Consider the following 19,053-nt stretch of genomic DNA (forward strand, 5'->3'; position numbering starts at 1 on the left):
TTTACCCCAATCGTAACTACAAGTTTTCCAGAAAAAAGGGTTAAAAAATATGTATCTCATTCAGAGGCAAACCTAAAGCATCCTGAAGCAACAGCATTGGGCTTGACCCATTCTTTTAAATTAGGAGACTAAATTCGCTCAAAGGCTGAGAGAAAAGGGGGAAATTTAATTCAAATTTTACATACTTGACACAACTTTTAACTTTGGCACAACTGGACAAAACGCCATTCAACTACCAACTGTATGAGTAATCGCCAGCATTCTGTTATTTATTCTCTCATTGATTATGTGAGAAAACTAAATGTCTGGCATCAAAAGAATGGCCTTACTTCTTTAGCAATATATTTTTTTAATAAGCTTTGTGAAAGTATTAAGTACAGATAAAGCTACTCCTCCCAGGCTTGTTAAAAAAAAAAAAAAAAACCAAAACAACAAAACCAGCAGCTGTCTTTTTTGGGAATTTTCCATTCTAATGGATTTAAAGGTCTAATTTCAGTACTATGTAAATAAAGAAAAATTCCAGTGATTTGAATTCCTTAGTAAACTGAAAACAAACCTAGAGTTTGGTTCACAAATTAATTTTTTCTTAGGCAAATAATACTGTCATTTGTTATCAAAATAATAACCATCTTAAGGTGATAGAAGGGGATATTTTGTCTCTCTCATTTGCAATTTTTACAAGATCTCATTATGTAACCCTCACTTTTTAGGATACTTCTGGATCATCTTTCTTCCTAATAGAAATCTGCAAAGCCGATGACTGACATTGGTAAGTCAGTCTCGACTCCCTTTTTGCCAGCTACTTCTTTTTTGCCCCACTTTCTCCCCTTCTCCATTTCCTCACCTGAAGACTCAAGAATTCTTGTAATAGTATGTTGTAAAGACAATGACGAATAAAGAATGATGTGATACATAACAGTTCTGATAGTGCCACCTCTCTGGTATTGTGTCCTCTATGGAAATACACATACGTACATTTGATAGTAATTTTTATTATTTCCTGTTCATCTTATTATAATGCCATTATAATCATCATCCTATCAAAAAAAAATCTTTGGATATTCAATATGCACATCATTAGCAGAACAAACAAGAAAAATAGGTATCTGATTTCACAATATAAAAGGGTTGCTGAAAGACTCAATGTATATATATGGATTCTTTAAATGACTGCATACATCAAGCTAAAAAAGCCCAGTACCCTGGCTCTGCTCCCACTGTCCAGCAACATTAGTAGAGTTATTCTTGCTCGGCCCAATGCCTGTCTTTACCTCCCCCCAAAGTATGAAAAACTTTGTATGATTTTAAGGATGCTAAAAATCTGCAATGAAATTCCAGTTTTTAGAACTGGAATAAGTAAAAGTAACAGTGGTGTACAGTATTAAGGATAGAGGACACAGGAATGCTCAGGCACGGAGCAGAGCACCCAAAAAGAGTCTTATTTCATCTTACAATATATTTTTGATGCAGAGCTTGTGCTTAAATTACTGCAGGAGAAAAAGCTTACCATTTCTTCAAAAAAAAAAAAAATCCTGCTTGCATGTATTTCTGATTGATATAATAACTGGAGAAAGAAAAGATTGACCTTTTTCAATTTGAACAGGAACTGGAACAGCTCATCAATGTAATTGTGTCAGCCGCAGAGCTTATTTTTCAGTCAATGGCACCTACAATCAGTTTTCAGTAGCGGTGCAGAATTTGATATGTGCTAGTTAGCATTATTATAGACAGACTGGAGAAACAGCTGAAGACTTCCAGGAGCTTCCAGGAGTTTATCAACACCGAAACGTGCAGAATTACACGTTGTAAGACACACATGGAAAGATGAGGCTTGAGTATCCACTTTTGAAAAGTACGAATAGTAACAGTGACAGGGAGGAAAGTGTTTAAAGATCCAACCTATTATAATGATTTCCTGTTAATAGATTTGTTAATTATCCTTTTGGATAACCTTTCATTCTAAGAGCATAAACCAAATGGCAACTTCCCGAAACGGCTGCTGAAATAACCCACCAGAAAATACCCAGAAACTATTTACTAATAAATCAAATACAGGTGTTAAATGTGCCCCTGACTGTATATTTTACATATCAAGATTGATAATATAATGTTCATGTAAATACATGCATGGTACTTGCAACAGTGTATCTGTGATGAATTTATGAGCATTTATTAATTCTATTTTATATTATCAACTATAAAAGCACTGTGATCAAGCATCAAATTCTATCCCGTGCCTTTATCTCCGTGTTGGGGACAGTTTCAACAGGCACCAATACAGAGTGATCTTCAGATGGCTGTGAAACATAGAATGAGAACAAAACTTACCATCCTCAGAGGGTTTAATGAAAAAATGCCCTTGAACTAACTCTCCTTCGTGGCTGACTGTGATTGAATTTACTACTCAGTTGACCGTAAACTAATGCCTTTATCCAACAGAAATGTCCGTGCTTAGCAGGCACTATCCGAATACACATAAACACAGATGCATGACTGTTTTATAGCATATAACTTCAGCAGAATTCTTCATATAAGCATAAATGTGAAGAACTGATGAGGGTCATCAATAGCTTTTGATGGAGGCTAGAGATAATGACAAGCATCTTTGAGGGGCATAAGACAGAACCTCTAAATATGGCTCAGTGACATCAGGAGAGAGCAAGCCAAACACATCCTTGTTGTGTTCCTCTCCTACAACTTCTCTCTCCCTCCCTGCCCCAGACGCAAAATTCAACTTTGTCACAACATATTTTGAGGTCTAGAGGAGTTGGGAGCATTACAAAGAATTAAAAGATTGAAGAATAAATTGCCTAGAAACTCCCCTAACTTCGAGGTTCTTATAATGATATCTGTATGTCAAATAACCCAGGAACCCCCAGAACAGATATACCAGAGTTCAGCTGTGGAGGCTGCATGTCTCTATCTCCTAGCTATTTCTGACAGATTATCTAAAAAAAAAGTTTATTGGAGCTATGTAAACAAGCCATTCCTTTAAAATGAGTGGAAAACAAGGTGATAAATGGAAATAAATGTCAAGGTGAAAAGGGATTTTGTTAAGAGAATTGATATCATTTTTAGGATTACTCCAAGTATGGAGATGCATATGGAAAAGTTTAGAACTTAAGCATTGCCAGAAAGATTTTTAAAATAAGCGATGAAAGCAACATGACTAAGGGAGTGTCCTGATGGTGGACTTGTGAAATATGAACTGAGCCCTCCCTTGGGACGTTACACCTCATTGGTAGTTGATGCATAAATAGCACTGGTAATTGGGACACTGGAGAAAACCAACCCATTGTAATCTTCCTGAGTAAATGTGATTCCACACGTTGCAGTCTACTTTAGGAATAAAAGGAAAAAACACTCAGTTTTGTTGTCAGAGCTGCCACAGAAAGCCCTTAATGAACTAAAACCCACAGACAAGACCTCAAGGTCAACTTCTTTAAGTCTGACAAAGCTTGGACTTGCCAGTCCTGTCTAATGGACCAACTAATTACCATATGTCTGCGTGACATCAAGTGGCAGTTATTAGGTCCATCAACATGTCTAGGCTGTTTTCACAATGTGAGCTAGCCCATGCAGTGGCAGACACTACTGCACGCTAGCATGACAACGTTCCTCAGAACAGCCTCCAGCTGGTTTTAGTTATACAGCTGTAATGACTGGAATGACTCTTACAGAACCCGCTTAGGATCAAGAAGCTGGCAAACAACTTTCCAGTCGCTTTCCTTTCCTGCCATCCTTGCCATACACGGCACATCAGCATAGGACTGCTCATATGCTGGAATATCATCACCATGACTCCAAGAACTGCTTGTTGAGCTGCCCTGAGACACGGCTACTGAACAAAGCAGGAGTAAGAGGGGTTAGGATTTGAAACAGGGTTTGGAATTTGGCCTAGTTAGGTGGCAATGTTGCCTATCCCTGTACCAGCTGAACAAAAAGGAGTTTTCATACAGCATCCAAAGGGTTTATCTGTACCTACTAAGTCCCAAGTAGCAGAGCCTTCTGATCTTATTTGAATGAGGACTGAACTTGAAATGCCCACACCTATCCTTTCACAAACGGCTCTCACTGGCACAAAGGAAATAAAGGACATACAGAATGGATCAAAGACAGAAAAAAAAATGGCCTTACTTTTATAATCTGAAACCTGGTTTTGCCCTGGTTTTGCCTCTTTTGAGTAGTTTAAAACAGTTGCATTTACTTCCTGGTTTTTATATCAAAGCAAAATGCAAAGAAGGTGATACCACATCATCTGTCTGCTTCATTTTGAACTATTTATTTATATTTGGAAGTATGATCAAAGAATTCCTCTATGCTTGATGAGTAAACAGTGACATTTCAATCCATTTATTATCATATGCATTCCTAAAGGACTCATCACTGTAAGCATCCAGACTATGCTAACCTGGGATCACAGACACCGTCTTCTATTGCATTCTCAGAGCTATATTTAAAACACACTCTAAATATTCTAAACTGTGTTATGTACTGGTTGCTACCCCTGCCCTTTTCCAAAGCAATGCCATACATATATGCCATACGTATATGTAATACTTCTGCGTGAAGCCATCCTGAAAATCCTGGGCTTCCATAGAGAGGGAAGGGAATCTTTGCCCCACACTAAAGAGCTGCTCCCAGCCCTGTTAACACTGCTGTTCTGTAACGATGTCTCAAAGCAGCTACAAAAAAGCTTGCGGTGTCACAGTAGTGATTTTCTAGCATATGAAACTGTTCTATAGCCATTACTCGGCCTTTTCTGGGTGGTTAGGGAAACTGTGTGGGAGACAAGTTATGAAAGGGTCCCCTATGGAGACCTTCAATCTGCAAATACCCATCAGGACAAGCAGACATGACCCAACAAGAGATACAGGAACAACCACCTTGTCACACATCATCTGTGGCATTTTCGTCCTCTCTGCAGAAACAGTGAACAGGACAGGATGGTGGTACTTACAAGTACCAAGAAGCATGTATTTTCTAAATGTTGGAGAGTTGTGTGCTTAGGAAATAAGATCACATAGTAGCCTAATCACGTTAGGATGCAAAACTTGTGCAATCCAACCCACCGATATCCACTTACCTGAGGTTGCAGCCAACTCAGCATTACGGTACTATGGCTTTATTATTACATGTTAGCTGATGATCATTTTACAAAACTAATTTCTGAGTCCTAATGTATTATTAATGTAAGCAGGGAAGACTGCTCTCTCACAACTTTGGCATTGCCATGCTCAGATCGAGTTCCAGAGTCATCCCTTTTCATTCGGCCAAGGCCACTTTTTGTCTGCAGGAGCCCACATTCTTCTGGAGACTTCCCAAAAGACCTTAAAGATTAATTTAACTTTTGTAGCTCTACCAACAGCCACACTTCTCAAGTTGAAAGAAGCAACTATAGAGAGACCGCTGAATCATAAGTTTTGAAAAATAAGCACTGGACGAATTTGGATTCTGCCTTTGATAGATTCATCACACAAGCTAAGCTAACAGTGAAATTATTTTTCCTGTTACTACCACAATAGTGACTTCTGACGAATAAGTGTTTTGGATCTCATGCTATGTCTGACCCACAGAAGAGATGGTCTGTAGCAAACTTAACTTGACATTTTAGTTCAATACATAGCTACTGTTTGGTCTGGAGAGCTCCAGATCATTCATCATTATGCCACTGAAAATGACAGCACATCAAAAAGATTGCTAGTCGAGCCTGTTTTGTCCTTCTGTTAGCAGACCTATATAAGAGAATAATAAATTCAGTTTATCAGTTTGCTATAATACTCCCTAACCCATTCTGCACTAATACCAGTGAAAGGTACAGTAGATAACAAAGGAACACAAGAACTTAAAACTGTCTTCTCTGTTTAACTTCTCATTTTCCTCTCCCATACTCAAGAAAAGGATACCAGGAATGACTTATTTCTTGACAAACATTTCTCAGGAACTTAGCAATCCTCCAAAGTATAATGGTTAAACAGCTCCACAAGCAGTAGAATTTAATTCCCTTCTTTGATTCCATTTAGACTTTACCTTATGCCCTTCTAATGCAATTTTTTCAGACCTACACCACTGACGCACACTCTCAGTTCCCCCGTCCTGAAGGCAAACATAGTGCTTGGCCCGTCAGCAGGCCAAGCAAAGCAAAGCTCACACGGCAGTTTCTCTCAGGATGGACCATAAGTTAAGGTTCTCTTCTGCCCAGCTGCCAATTTTCATCAAACTTATAGGAGCTTCATTAAAACCTCAATCTCGTGAATCTTTTTGACACAACGCAATACAGTCAAAGCTGTGAAGACAGGGCCAGAGAACAACAAAGACAAGGATAGACGATGTGACCGTAAGTCTCATTTCCTCAGGAAATCACAATAAAAAAAAAAAAAAAAGACCACAAATGCACACATGAACTGCAACCTTAGTATTCAAAATCTTTTAAAGAAAACTGAAATATACCTATACAGTTAATGTATAGTAATAATCCATTTCTCAGAGAATGAAAAGTTGTGTTAAAATATTCAGAAAAAATGGTATCAGTTAATTTGCTCCAAGGCAAAAAAAACCACTGCCACTGATTCCCAGAAGCAACATAGTGATTGCTCTAGCTGCAATAAGCATTATGTTAAAGAGCTAAACATATGTTAAAGAACAGATGAACAATAGCCTCTCTAAGGGAAAGCGTAGATGAACAAAATTATGGTTTGGTTTCAAGTCCATAGCCTGGTAAAAACCCCAATCTCCAAGCCATTCCCCACCTCTGTGAACAGCATTACTTGAGGATACAGAGATTTTGCCGCTCTTGGTTCGGGTTTTTGTCCTCCCAAACATCCCACCCACAATCTCCTGTAGAGCAGTAACAGGCTCTGAGGAGACTCCCCTTCACAGAAAATCCCACTGTTCTCCTAATGGCAAGAAAGCGTTTAACTAAATTGCCACTGTGTTTTATTTTTAATGTAGAAACACTTGCAGTAGTATAATCCAACAGACACAGATGGTAATCTGTCTAATTTGTGCGGAGCAATTAATAGCATACAACAACACACTGTCAAAACAGGGTAATATAAAAATATCAACAGCAGGATTCCCTTGTCATTGGTTAGATTATTTTATCAAAAACTGAATGTAGAGATAGGAATTATTTTAGGTACATTGCACAGAGAAGAAGAAAATGAAGTCAGGGACAGATCTCATAGTCTGGCAAAGGAAACACAAGGCAGATTCAGACTTACGGAAGAAATGATGGAGTTTGTAAAAGATGCTGAGACTTCTGCTATTTGGCCCTCAGCCTAATTTAGCATAAGTGGGGGAAGGCGTTATACAATTACTTTATCACAGAATGCATTCCTAATGTGTTAAATCCTTTAAAGTTTTAACTGATATCTTACTTAAGCAGTTGTCTGAGTTCTTACAGTGTACACCTGGAGCAGTAAGCTATTTTAACCAAAGCTGTTTTTGATATTTCAGACTAAAATATTTATCAAATATTTTATACCTCTTTCCATTCAAGAGTCCACATTTTATTTAGATCAATGGTAGTTTGCTACTGTTTTATAGTAACATGGCTTGTTTACCTGAAGATGCTACTTCATGTTTATCTCAAACCTAAAATGTGATTTGCTAGGTGAATCAACCCAAAATTTGGGACCCACTGCCATTGCTATGGACCCAGACAAAGACAGTTTTGGTGCTGCTATGAAGAGCGCAGGATGACAAATAGCCACTGATATAGATTTTTTTTTTTTTTTTCTTTTTTGGAGTGGGGGGTATCAGAAAACTGTCTGTGTCATCCACCTTATGGCATCTGAGTCAATCTCAGCTCCGGTGAAGAGGCTAATAAATGGCTACCAAGGCAGAAGCAAATTTATCAGAAGCAGTCTATCAGATCAACAGTTGGGTAACCCACAGTAGGTGCTTTCTCTTGGATAACAAGTACAGTATTTCAGACTGTCAGCGAGTTCAGGAAATTCTCCTGTTTCATTCAGTAACACAACACTGATGGAGCAGAAAGAGACTCAGGCAACTCCACTGCAATTAGTGTTACTGATCTTCCTCAGATTACTAATATGGAAAAAAAAAAGTGATGTTGAAGCACTAACGAGCTGTGGAAGTCAGGAAATATCCATGCCATGAGGCTTCACTACATTTCTGTAGGTGTGTTTTCCTGTTTGAGCAATATTATCCTGTTCAGAAAGGAAAAACTTCTTACAAAGGTTTCTTGTGCTTCAGCTAAATACATACATCTTGTACTTGTCCCCCCACCCACATCCATCCACTATTATTGTTGTATGAACAACATCCATACTTTATAAGAATAAATTTCACAGGTTTCAAAAAAATAGACTTTAGCATTCAGGGAGACCGGATGTTTCACAGATGTGAAAGAGCACTTTGATAATATCAAAACCAATCAATTCTGTACAAGAAAGCACAGTAAATAGTTTAGAAAACACAAATCATGGATCACTGTCATGCAACCAGATTCTCTAATAAGAAACGGCAAAAAAGAAGAAAATAAAGAATGTATAGAACAAAAGGTTTTCATTGACCTGATTTGTCAGAGATGTTGGCTGTGACTGGCGTGGTGGAGCAGCTTGTGTTAGCCTTTGCGCTGTCCTTGGAAGAACCAACTTTGGGTTTATTTTTCGTTGCCTCTAGTGCTTTGACCTTCTTGGCATGTTTACTTCCTTTGTAGTGGGCCTCGGCCTGGCTCTACAAAGGAGAACAAATCAGGCTCACTTTTTTCTGTACTTCTATAAAACACAATGGGTGACAGGACAGAAAAGCGAAACTTTCAATAGGAGGCACCATATTATTTCACCTAGAAAATTTCAGTACTAACAGTTTTCCTAGATGTAAGTTCTTATATATTCATACAACAGGCTCTTAATGAAGGGTACATGTTTTCAGTAACTCAGAAAAAGAGGCTTTGAGATTACATAAAGCTCTGTCACTCCTAATGTAATTCTTTTCTTCCACGGTGCTTAAAGATTTAAAGCACTACGCAAATGTAAACACATCCAATTGAGAAAGATGCTACTCAATTTTCATGTACTGTTCCCTAGACTTTATTGGTTGTAGTTAGAAAGATGTACTATGCTGTAACATGATTAAATAATCCATTTTTCCTTCTGTTTGATCTAGCACAAAAGTCATAAAGTATTTTCATCATTACACTAACAGCAATTGAAACAGGCATTAATGACATTATGACTTCACTATTAGATCAAGGAAAAAGAGTTAAAATGAAGAAACGCCATACCTATAAACTTCAGTAGACCCAAGTAAAACACAGAAACTAAATTGGTCTTGATTGTTTTATAAATTGCCTTGAATAATTTTTTCCAAAGACTAAGAAAATTGGATCCTGAAGGACAGGACGGAGAGGAGCTTATATATATGCATATATGTATTTTCTTTTCTTGGCTAAAGTGCTTTTATATGTAATGTACTTTTCTTGGTTTGCCCAAACAGAACAGTAGAAATGCATACTCAGATGTAATGTTTATTTCACCTTTATCTTAAACTATCTTCAGAAACTAGGTCAGTGTTTTTGAAGTTGCACAGCTAAAGCTAGACACATAAATACATGACCATTTTTTCAGGGATTTTGAGTCGCCATTATTGTTCCTGACTCTATATAACCAGCTGCCTTGACAAATCAGGCCACTTTGTTAGGAGCAAAACTGAGGAACTACGTGTTTAATCCATAATCCAAAGCTTGGAAATGTCAGCTAATGAATTTAAACGTTTTTCTTGATTTCTTAAGAAATTAATTTACCAAAAATGGGTAAGAAACATAACTTTATACAAAACACAGTCTATTTTAATAATATTAAACTATTCGGAAATAACTTTGCGTTATTAATATTTTCAAACATAATTTAAAAAAAAATATTTCAGACATACTGCTAGGCGCCTCTATTGAAGGTTACATATTAACTAGAAAAGTTAATATTGCTTATTTCAAAGTAAAACACTCAGTGAAAGCATGCTTCATGTAACCAGATGACCACACCTTGGCACCCGGCATATAAAAACATCAGTGCAAGTAAACTTTTACTATGCTCATGCAAAAACACATTCTCTCTGTTAAATTGATTACGACTATTTTATTTAGTTCACTGTGTTAAATGAAGCGAGCCATGAAAATAGTCGCATGCTTTTTATAAAAAGCAACTATAACGTCTAAGACATTTGAATTCCATAAAGAGCGCTTCCATAATGAGGAAAATCGTTTTAAGATCAGCAGAAATAGGCATTAAAATACAGTCACCTTGGGACAGCATGTAATAACAGTTTTATCATATGGTAGAGTGTAAGTGAAGAGTAGAAACAGCTGGACCAGACATGAGAACAGATAGTGCTTTGGAGTCCTCACAAAAATGATATGCACTGTTAAAACTGATGGAGAACTGCTGCTAAAATAGAGGAGTGAAGTTCATACACACCGAAGCTTCTCTATTGATTACACCACTTGTGAAACACAGTGTTCTTCACCTTAAAAGGACAGTGTATATGACAAGTTGGAGCTGCATCTTTTCTTTTATAGGAGATTTCAGTAAGCAGGCATTCAGTAAGAAAGGCTGCTAGCAAAGTTTTACTTTGAATTCCTTTGAAATCGAGATTTTTAAAAAAACTGTTGTAAAACCAGTGGAGTCTACTCACCGAATGCTATTAAACTATTTCTTGATTTTAAAACCTTTGAAATATTAACACGTGTACAAACACAATTTAAGGATTATAAAGAAACAACTAAACAGCTATACCACTACTACTACGTGCACTACTTAAAGGGACACTTGTCAACTTCTGGATTGGACCTCTTCAGTTCTGAATGTGGGTAGAGGAGCACAGATGTGTTTGCACCCTGTTATGTCGATGGGCCTTACACAGGCACAAGAGTCTCGCCCTTCCTGTTTCCACCCTTGCTGGGTTTTGCCCATTTCTCTTAAGCCTTGCTGTTGCTACGTGATGCACTAAGAAGGAGTGTTCGCCATCAATGAAATTAAATAAACTGTTCACACGTTACAGTGTACAAAAAGTGAAGCTAAAAATTGAGTTGTATGTATACCCTTTCCGTTCCAATACTTTTAACTTTAAATAGTAGCAAGAACAAGATTTTCCACTCAAGCATTCTCAAGTTGATGATGTCCCTTTAAATATTTGAACTCTATGCTCTGCGCATATGTGTGCTGTTGGTAGGATCATATGCTGCCTGAGGCCAAAGCTATAACATAAGAGACATAAGTGCACTCAAGAGAAAGACTTAGTAAGTCAATTCCTTGATAATAAGCCTTTCTGCTGATATTTGCAATAATAATGCCTGCAATATCAGTAATAACCTACTACAGTCTTTGATTCCCTTCATTCAATCCTCTTATAGTATACATGAGACCTGTTGAGAACAAACAAGCCCAGGCAGGATTAAAATTAAGATTTCCATAAACACAAGCAAAGCCTCATGGAAACATGGTGAACTGACTCACTTTTAAGTTTTGTAACTATTATAATCTTTTATATTATCAAATTCATAGTTGTATATTATAAGGCCAAAAGGTATTGCTATGACCATCTCAGTAGGGATTCTGAAAACACCAGCCTTTTCCAAAACTGTTTGAACTAGCCCATATTCCTTTGGGGAAAAAAACATGTCCAGCCTTGGGTTTAGAGTAGCTAAGGATGGAAAAATCTACCTTTGCTAAATTGTTTCAGTGCTTCACTTTGTCAGTTAAGTACATACGCCTTATTTCTACACCGAATTCGTCGAGTTTTAACTTCCAGTGGCTGGATTTTGCTAAACCTTTGTTTTTTTCAACCCTTTCAACTCATCTCTGTTCTGTGAGTAGAAACACAGCTATTCTTTTCAAGCATGAAGTTAGAGGTACAGCATTCCTTGAGGTACTGAAGCAATGTTTCCTAGCCATACGAGCACTGCTTTCTAACCCTTTGAGATACACCTGAAGTTCAGAGTTTGCTTATTATCCACTTGTGGGATAAATCATTTGATTCAGTTGTCTTTTGGTAACTGAAGTGCAATATCAACACAGAACTGTGTTCTGTGTAACCGTGTTACAAAAAACATTGGAGCTTTCTGGAGTCATCGTAAGCAAAAGAATAAAGGACAGCTGTTGGAATCTGAAATTGGAACACAAGTTCTGATTATTATTGGTACCCATTATTCTGATTATTAATGGCCTGATCATTACTAACCCTAGTTTTATAAAATATTTGAATAAGTACCACATTTAAAGGCAAACATGTTTGCTCCAAGTCCCATTTAAAACTTATTTCTGGCACAAATACAACAATACAGTACAGGTTATGAGCTTTGTAACATACATCACTGAAATACTAAACATTTCTTTAAAATAAGCCATGACATATAAATTTTTCATTTTTAGTTAAGACAAGAAGCTGAACATTTATTTTCATTTGCTCTGATAATCCAAAGGAACACACATAGGGTTTAAAAGTCACATGTATAAAAGAAAGATAATTTACTAGTTTTAATACAAAACCCCAATAAAATATAAAATGAAATTAAGAGTAAATATCTCAGTGATGCAATATTTTAAATGGATACTGAGTGTACTTTTTGATCATCGTTAACATTAACTTAGTACAATTAATTCATGCAAAGTCCACAGCATCAAAACAATATTTGAAAAAATAAAAAGTTAGAAAAAAAAACAAAGACATGTATCCTTAACAAATCTCTCTGTACTCATGTACTGTGATGCTTTTTCATTGCATAATAACTTATTCCAGTGTATAGGGCTACATTTACTGTAGGGATGAATCAACTTTACAGTAAAATAGTTTATCTGTGCCACAAGTCAATATCATCAGAATATTTCTTTTATTTCAAAAAGATTAAGTTAAATTTATTGCTTATATAATCGAAATTAAATGTCATCATTGAACTTCTATTATTATTATAATTTTTAAATTAAATGCTTACTAGGTTAAGGAGGACACTTTTTGAAAGAGTGGAATAAGAAAATATTTCATATGAAAGAACTCTCTACCAAAAAGGAAAATCTAATTTCCACTTGGTCCTAAAACTGACTGTGGTCTGCTAGCTTGATATATACACATTATGACATTTTAAAATGGAATCCTCCTACTTATTAGAAAGTATAGGAAGTCGTCAAGTACTGGCTAGTAAGATCTAATGAACAGGAGAAGCTGTGAGCTGCAATAAATGTGACATTAAATACCAGAATGCAAAAAATACCTTTGTACTGACAGGCCAAATTCCACAAAAGTGCTTGTGCATTTGCCTGCCATTACTTTTTGAACAACGGGTTGCATGTTTTAAGACACTAAACATATGTCTAAATCTTTAGAAGATCATGGCTTAGTGAAAAGCTCTATTTCGAATTCAGTTGCAAATAATTAAGAATATCATTGACAGACAAATAAATATGCAATTTTCTCCCATCGTTTTCCAAATTTCTAGACCTTAAAATGGTGGGAGGATGCCCATCCTCTCTTTAAGCAATCTAGATTTTTAGTGCCATTCACAGTCTTTAAGTAGCAAAACCCCCAACCAATTAAACCTTATGGTTTGGGGGGTTTTTTTGAAAGCCTTCTAAGCATTAATGACTTGGCTGTAAGAAAAGGAAAACTTTTTCCTGTCTTAAAAAATATTTCATTGATACACAAAAAATGATCCAAGTGTTATATTTGATTTAAAATCTAAAGCTAATTGCTACTTTCAACCTCAAATTATTAAGTTTGAAATCTAAGCATCAGGATGTTAAACTGTGAGATTACGTACAATACGTTAGCCTTATATGCAAGATTGCATCTAATAAAACATCAACAGCGCAAATCTTCATCTACATGTAAACATGCTTTCTAAAATAAACATGAATATCATTAGCATATTGTAGTGCTTAAAATAACCTCAGTGCCTTTACTTCGCATAAACTTAAATATGTGTATATGTATAGATATGTACATATAGAAAGATATAGATAACCAGGAAACATAGAGATTCACCGATAGTGGTATTACCTTTAAGAAAACTTTGAAATTCAGGTTAAGACTGCAGTACAAAAGACTACAGAAAATTATCCCTGTCAGGAGCAATGACTGACAGTATATTTGAAATCAGCACTATTCATTTTGACAGTTCACAAGTGACTGAGTTTTAGAATCTATTTGGTGTATGAATGACTAATTAACTGAATTTATTACTACATAAAGAGACAAAATATTAACCTACCAGATCCCCTCAATGACAACCTGATGCAAGGTTTGACTAGGTCTAATGATTCAGTGTGTATGTGTGAAAGATCGAGACTTTTTTTGTGTCTGAAAGATATAAATAAGGCGTAGGTAGTGCTGGAAGATAAGTAATGGTATTTCTGTAAAAGCATGGATCTAAGCAGGGCTGTGACTTCCAGAGTTCTTCATAACTACAGAACTCCATAGTCTCTGCATAGTCTCAAGTACAGAAAAAAAGCATCGTTTTTGGAGGCAAAGCTCTTAGCGCGGAATTAGCTAGGCTAACCCTAATTGTGTTACCTTCGGCAGTAAGGAGAAGTGGTTTAATGAAGCACGTGCAGCATCCTTAACAAGAGCTCTCCTGACACAGCTGCAATGGCAGTGGTCCTATTAGAGAAGGCATCTAACTGTGCAAGATTGGAGGAGCACAGAGATATTTATATGTATAACGTTGTCATTTTAGTTCACAGCAGGTCCTAAACTATAAAGCTCCCTTTCTTAAAATAGTAAGAGGTCTACCAAATGTTTGATGACACATTTTACCTGTCAGAACCATATTGTAAGAGTACGCATATTTACGTGAGGAGTATATAAATGAAGAAGAATTTAGCCTAGAATCATAACTTTAATAAAAATTGCATGAAGGGATAAATTAGGAAGCGGCGTTGAAAAATTCAGTTTTATCTCATTTGATATTAATAATAGATGTAATTGAAGAAATCTACAAAACTGAAGTGTTCATACATTTGTTATACCAAAGCTATGCATTGTTTTTTCAATTCTGTTCTCAACAGATTTCTAAAACTTAATTGCTCCAAATAGTAAGGCAGATTACTCTTGAAAATGACACAGAAAAATCAAAAAGCTCTGAAGATCAGCCATGTCATAAGGAGTCAACTCACATTTTAAATATCTAACCAAACTTAGTTAAAAGCGCTGTTAAATAGCTGTTATTTGAACAGAATTTTCAGCATGTTATAACCCTGTACCCTATAATCGTGCAATATTTCTGTCATGTTGGAGCTAACAACTTTCATCATTTTGTCAGTTCTGTCTACAAAACAGAAAATTACCTTCACAAGTTCCCGAGATTTATGCTTTTAATTACCTCCTATCTGCTTCACTACCCTCCATACCCAAAGAATCAATATAAATAGTCTTATTTATAGGGAAAATGTAAAACATTTGACAAAAGACGACGACAGTTCTGTAGATTTTTATTTGATGCTATTGATTATTTTTTCTGTTATCTTTTCGACAGCGTGAGTGATTCATTCAAATTCGCAAAGTTAACATGTGGTAATACTTGCCTAAACTTCAAAAATTTGCCTTCTGGCTTTTTAAAAAGATCATCACATCGTTTTTACTACCTATAAATGCATTCAACAATAAGATGACCTGCAGCACCTCTTAATGCCAAACTGTTTCATCTGCTTATTCTGACCTGCCTAAAAGGTGTTTTTTCTCTCGATTTCCGAGTCTTCACAGGTGACACCAAAGAGCAGACTGACTTACAGTCATTACTCACAGAGCAACACACTGCTCAAACAAGTTTATTTCAATCAAATGACATCCTATCAACACGATGGTACCTACCAGGCTGTATCACAGTTTTCAGTTTCTACAAGAAACAGAAAGCACGCAGAGGGAAGCAGATACTTCTTTTAGACATGATCAACAGATGAAAAACTCTGCTTTAAAAAAAAACCAACCAAAACCAAACACCACCACCAAACAACAAACCATGTGGACTGCTGGCATAATATATTTGTGAGTTTGGAGTACAGCGAGGTCTGGCTGCTGAGGAAAGGGACTGGATTAGCACTGACATTATTATATAGTGCCCAAGCTCCAAAAACTCTGTGGACTACCAATACAAACAAGGAGGGAGAAGCACAGAGAGAATTTACTTGAATGTAAGATGACGATTCATAGATATGGAGGAAAAAGAGCAATTCTGCAGAAGCCAAACAGGTATCCTTGCAACTGCAACTCACTTTTCTCTTATGGCTGCAAGCTACAGTGTCAGATGGCATAACAGAATATAATAGACATCTCTGGGACAGTCTGGCCAAAGCTCCACAGCTGCTGGAGGGACTTATTGCCACACAGCAGCTGCAGGGGATGCTGCAGATTCATCTGGTGGCCAGAAGGAATGAGAAAGAACAAGCCAAGAGTAAGCAGAGAAGGAATCTGTGTGGGACAGAAAACAGCCATTTTCCCCCTTGCCCTGTTGCTACTGGACCCTCTTACGGGTATCACAAGGATTCAGCAAACTCACTCAAGCTGCTTTCTGTTTCTGCTAGAATGTCTGTAATATAAATAACTAACATCAACAAGACAGACCTATGTAATATGAAAACTTATTTAGCAAACCTTATCTATAATCCACATAGATATACCATGGGTTTGGAAGGAATCCCAGATCTCTTAAAAGGAAAAAAAATTTTTTTTTCAAAGGCTAAGCTAGATGTTTCTCAGCATGTCTTGCTTCCTCTTGGTGGAATAGTTACATCCCTTGCTCTGGTGGCCTTTAAGCAAGCGTAAAATCTGACTCACTATGACAATCTGTTCCATGAAGAGGATTTTTCCTCTTCTGCTGCTTGGTCTCTGGTGGTAGTAAACATAACTGAGATAGTTCTCATTTTTTCTGAGCTGGATTATAACACAAGACTGTAGCTTGAACTTCACTGACACACTAGTCATTGCTGCACTGGAACACATACTGTTTCATCATCCTGTAGAAATTAAAAGATAAAATAGTGCTAACAGATATTTTGATGTAAAGATGGACACCTGTGTTTATTCTAATATACTGGAGCAAATCCAACCGTAACTATTAATGGATGGTGGTGGTTTTTTGGTTTTGTTTGTTTGTTTGTTTGCTTGTTTTGTAAACAGTTTCCCAGAAAAAGTATGTTCCTCTGCATAACAGAATGAAGTTTATGCAGGCTGGAATAAGTATCTCATTGACTATTCTGACTAATCAATCTCATCAAATACCAATCCTCATAATGCTATCCTTCCTAAATTGAGATTTCCAACGGAATTCAACAGCAATTGACTCCTGGTATTTACCATCAATAAAAATTAGTTTAGGCAAGAGCCCTTTTCTCTAGTCCCTCCTCACATTTTTGCCATTTCACTTCATTTGAATTGTTGAGAGCTCTACCAACTTTCCAGTTCTCTATCATGATCTTGAGGACAATTAACTTCCTCCTATTTCTTATAATGCTTCTCCTCCTCTCTAAATCCTGCTTCCTCCCTCCCTTCAAAAAAAAAAAAAAAAAAGGTAAAAAAAAGAAGACAAGAAAGGAAAAAGAAAACAGAAGGCAAACCTAATGAGTGGGGATTCAGTTCTGGAAAGAGGCATCCAGTATTATTTGGGATGCCCTCAGGTGTCCTGCCTGACCTCCAACTGCAGGTGCTCTGTCAGGTCTACCAGTATATTGTAGATGTCCCAGATACCTCAAATACTCAAATGACAAGACACTTAGGTTTTAGGCAGCTAATCCCACTCTAAGTACCAGCTAGAGCATCTTAACTAGATCATGTGAAAAATACTGTTGAAGCAACCTCAGTTATCACTGTTGTCAGGTCACTATTACTATTACAGATAAAATTCCCATTCAAGGACCTCGAAGTTCAGGCTATTAAAACAACTTTAGTTTGGTGTAACTTCACACAGATGGCATTTTATTCTTCTGTTTCTAAAGACTTTGGATTGTCTCTTCTGTACTACAGTTTCTCCTGGAGTTGACAGAGCTTGGAAGGGGTGCTGAAAATGTTTGTGCCAGAATTTATTAGCAGAAAAACACAGCTTCCAAATGGACCAAACTGCAGCTAATGAATTCTAGAAAAGGACAGATAGAGTATGATGGCGAATGTTTATAAGTATGATCAAAACCCATCATTTCTTTTTTTGAAGAGTATAAAAAGAGCAGGCTAAAACTAGACCGAATTTAGAATTTGGGTGCAGATGTTTTCTTCACGTTGTACTTTAAAAAAATGTTTTAGAAGTACAGGAGGCTGGGAGATCCCGTAGTCAGAAAATACTCTGTTCAAATTATAATATGGTAGAAGAAAAATAGCATCACCCTAGCAATTTTTATTTCTCAAAATACAGAAGGCATCACTTCAACATTAGATATGTTTTCTCCCACACTGGAGACAATCTATTTTAAAGTTTCCTTCCATCCCTGATATCAGGCTCTCTCTTCCTGCAGATAGCTGCAGATCCCTGCCTCTGAATCTGATGCCAGAACACTCTCACCAAAGCTAAACCTGCAGGCACACTAGCAGAAGAAAACCGAAACCTTTGCAATTTACTGTATTAATTTAGTGAGAGGTTTGACAACTATAAATTGACTATTCTGATCTTTTTTGGTCTATTGATCCAGACCGGTGGGTTTCCACAGTGTGAGGAGAAGACTGCAGGCAAGGAAACCAATTTTCTTCTCACAGATGAATATCCACTGATCCATACGTTACTCATGCAATAGATAAAGCACTACTAGAATCAGGTCAGAATCTTCGAACACACTGCAATTCATTTAGGAGAACAAAAGCAACAAAACTACTTAATAGCTTACATCTGTCATTTTTATTTCATTTGCTCGCATAATTTAGGTCAACGGAAGTTGAAAGGAACAAAATGCCCATCAACAACAAGGAGCATGTCAGCCTTGTAGAGCTAGAAGAAACTGCAAGTGTGAAGTGGCAGTACTACAAATCTTATTCTGCAATGTGCTATGCTCAAGGTTTTAATGCAGGTTATCGCAGCTTGAGGCCATGCGAAAGGCTCTCAATGCATACTTGGGATTC

General features: G+C 36.8%; 1 protein-coding gene across 4 annotated transcripts in view; it reads right to left on the minus strand.

Annotated features, from left to right (window-relative positions):
• ZNF385B (zinc finger protein 385B) overlaps positions 1-19,053 on the minus strand; it is a gene marked incomplete at both ends in the record, with an annotated part of 176,617 nt that overhangs the window by 15,417 nt on the left and 142,147 nt on the right. For all 4 annotated transcript variants that reach the window (XM_082483284.1, XM_082483283.1, XM_082483285.1 and 1 more), the window contains one exon: positions 8,541-8,703. In XM_082483284.1, the coding sequence (XP_082339410.1) occupies positions 8,541-8,703 (163 nt within the window). The remainder of the gene's footprint in view (positions 1-8,540; positions 8,704-19,053) is intronic.

Source organism: Vanellus vanellus (genome assembly GCF_965231255.1).
Source record: "Vanellus vanellus genome assembly, chromosome: 5".
Classification (NCBI taxonomy): Eukaryota; Metazoa; Chordata; class Aves; order Charadriiformes; family Charadriidae; genus Vanellus; species Vanellus vanellus.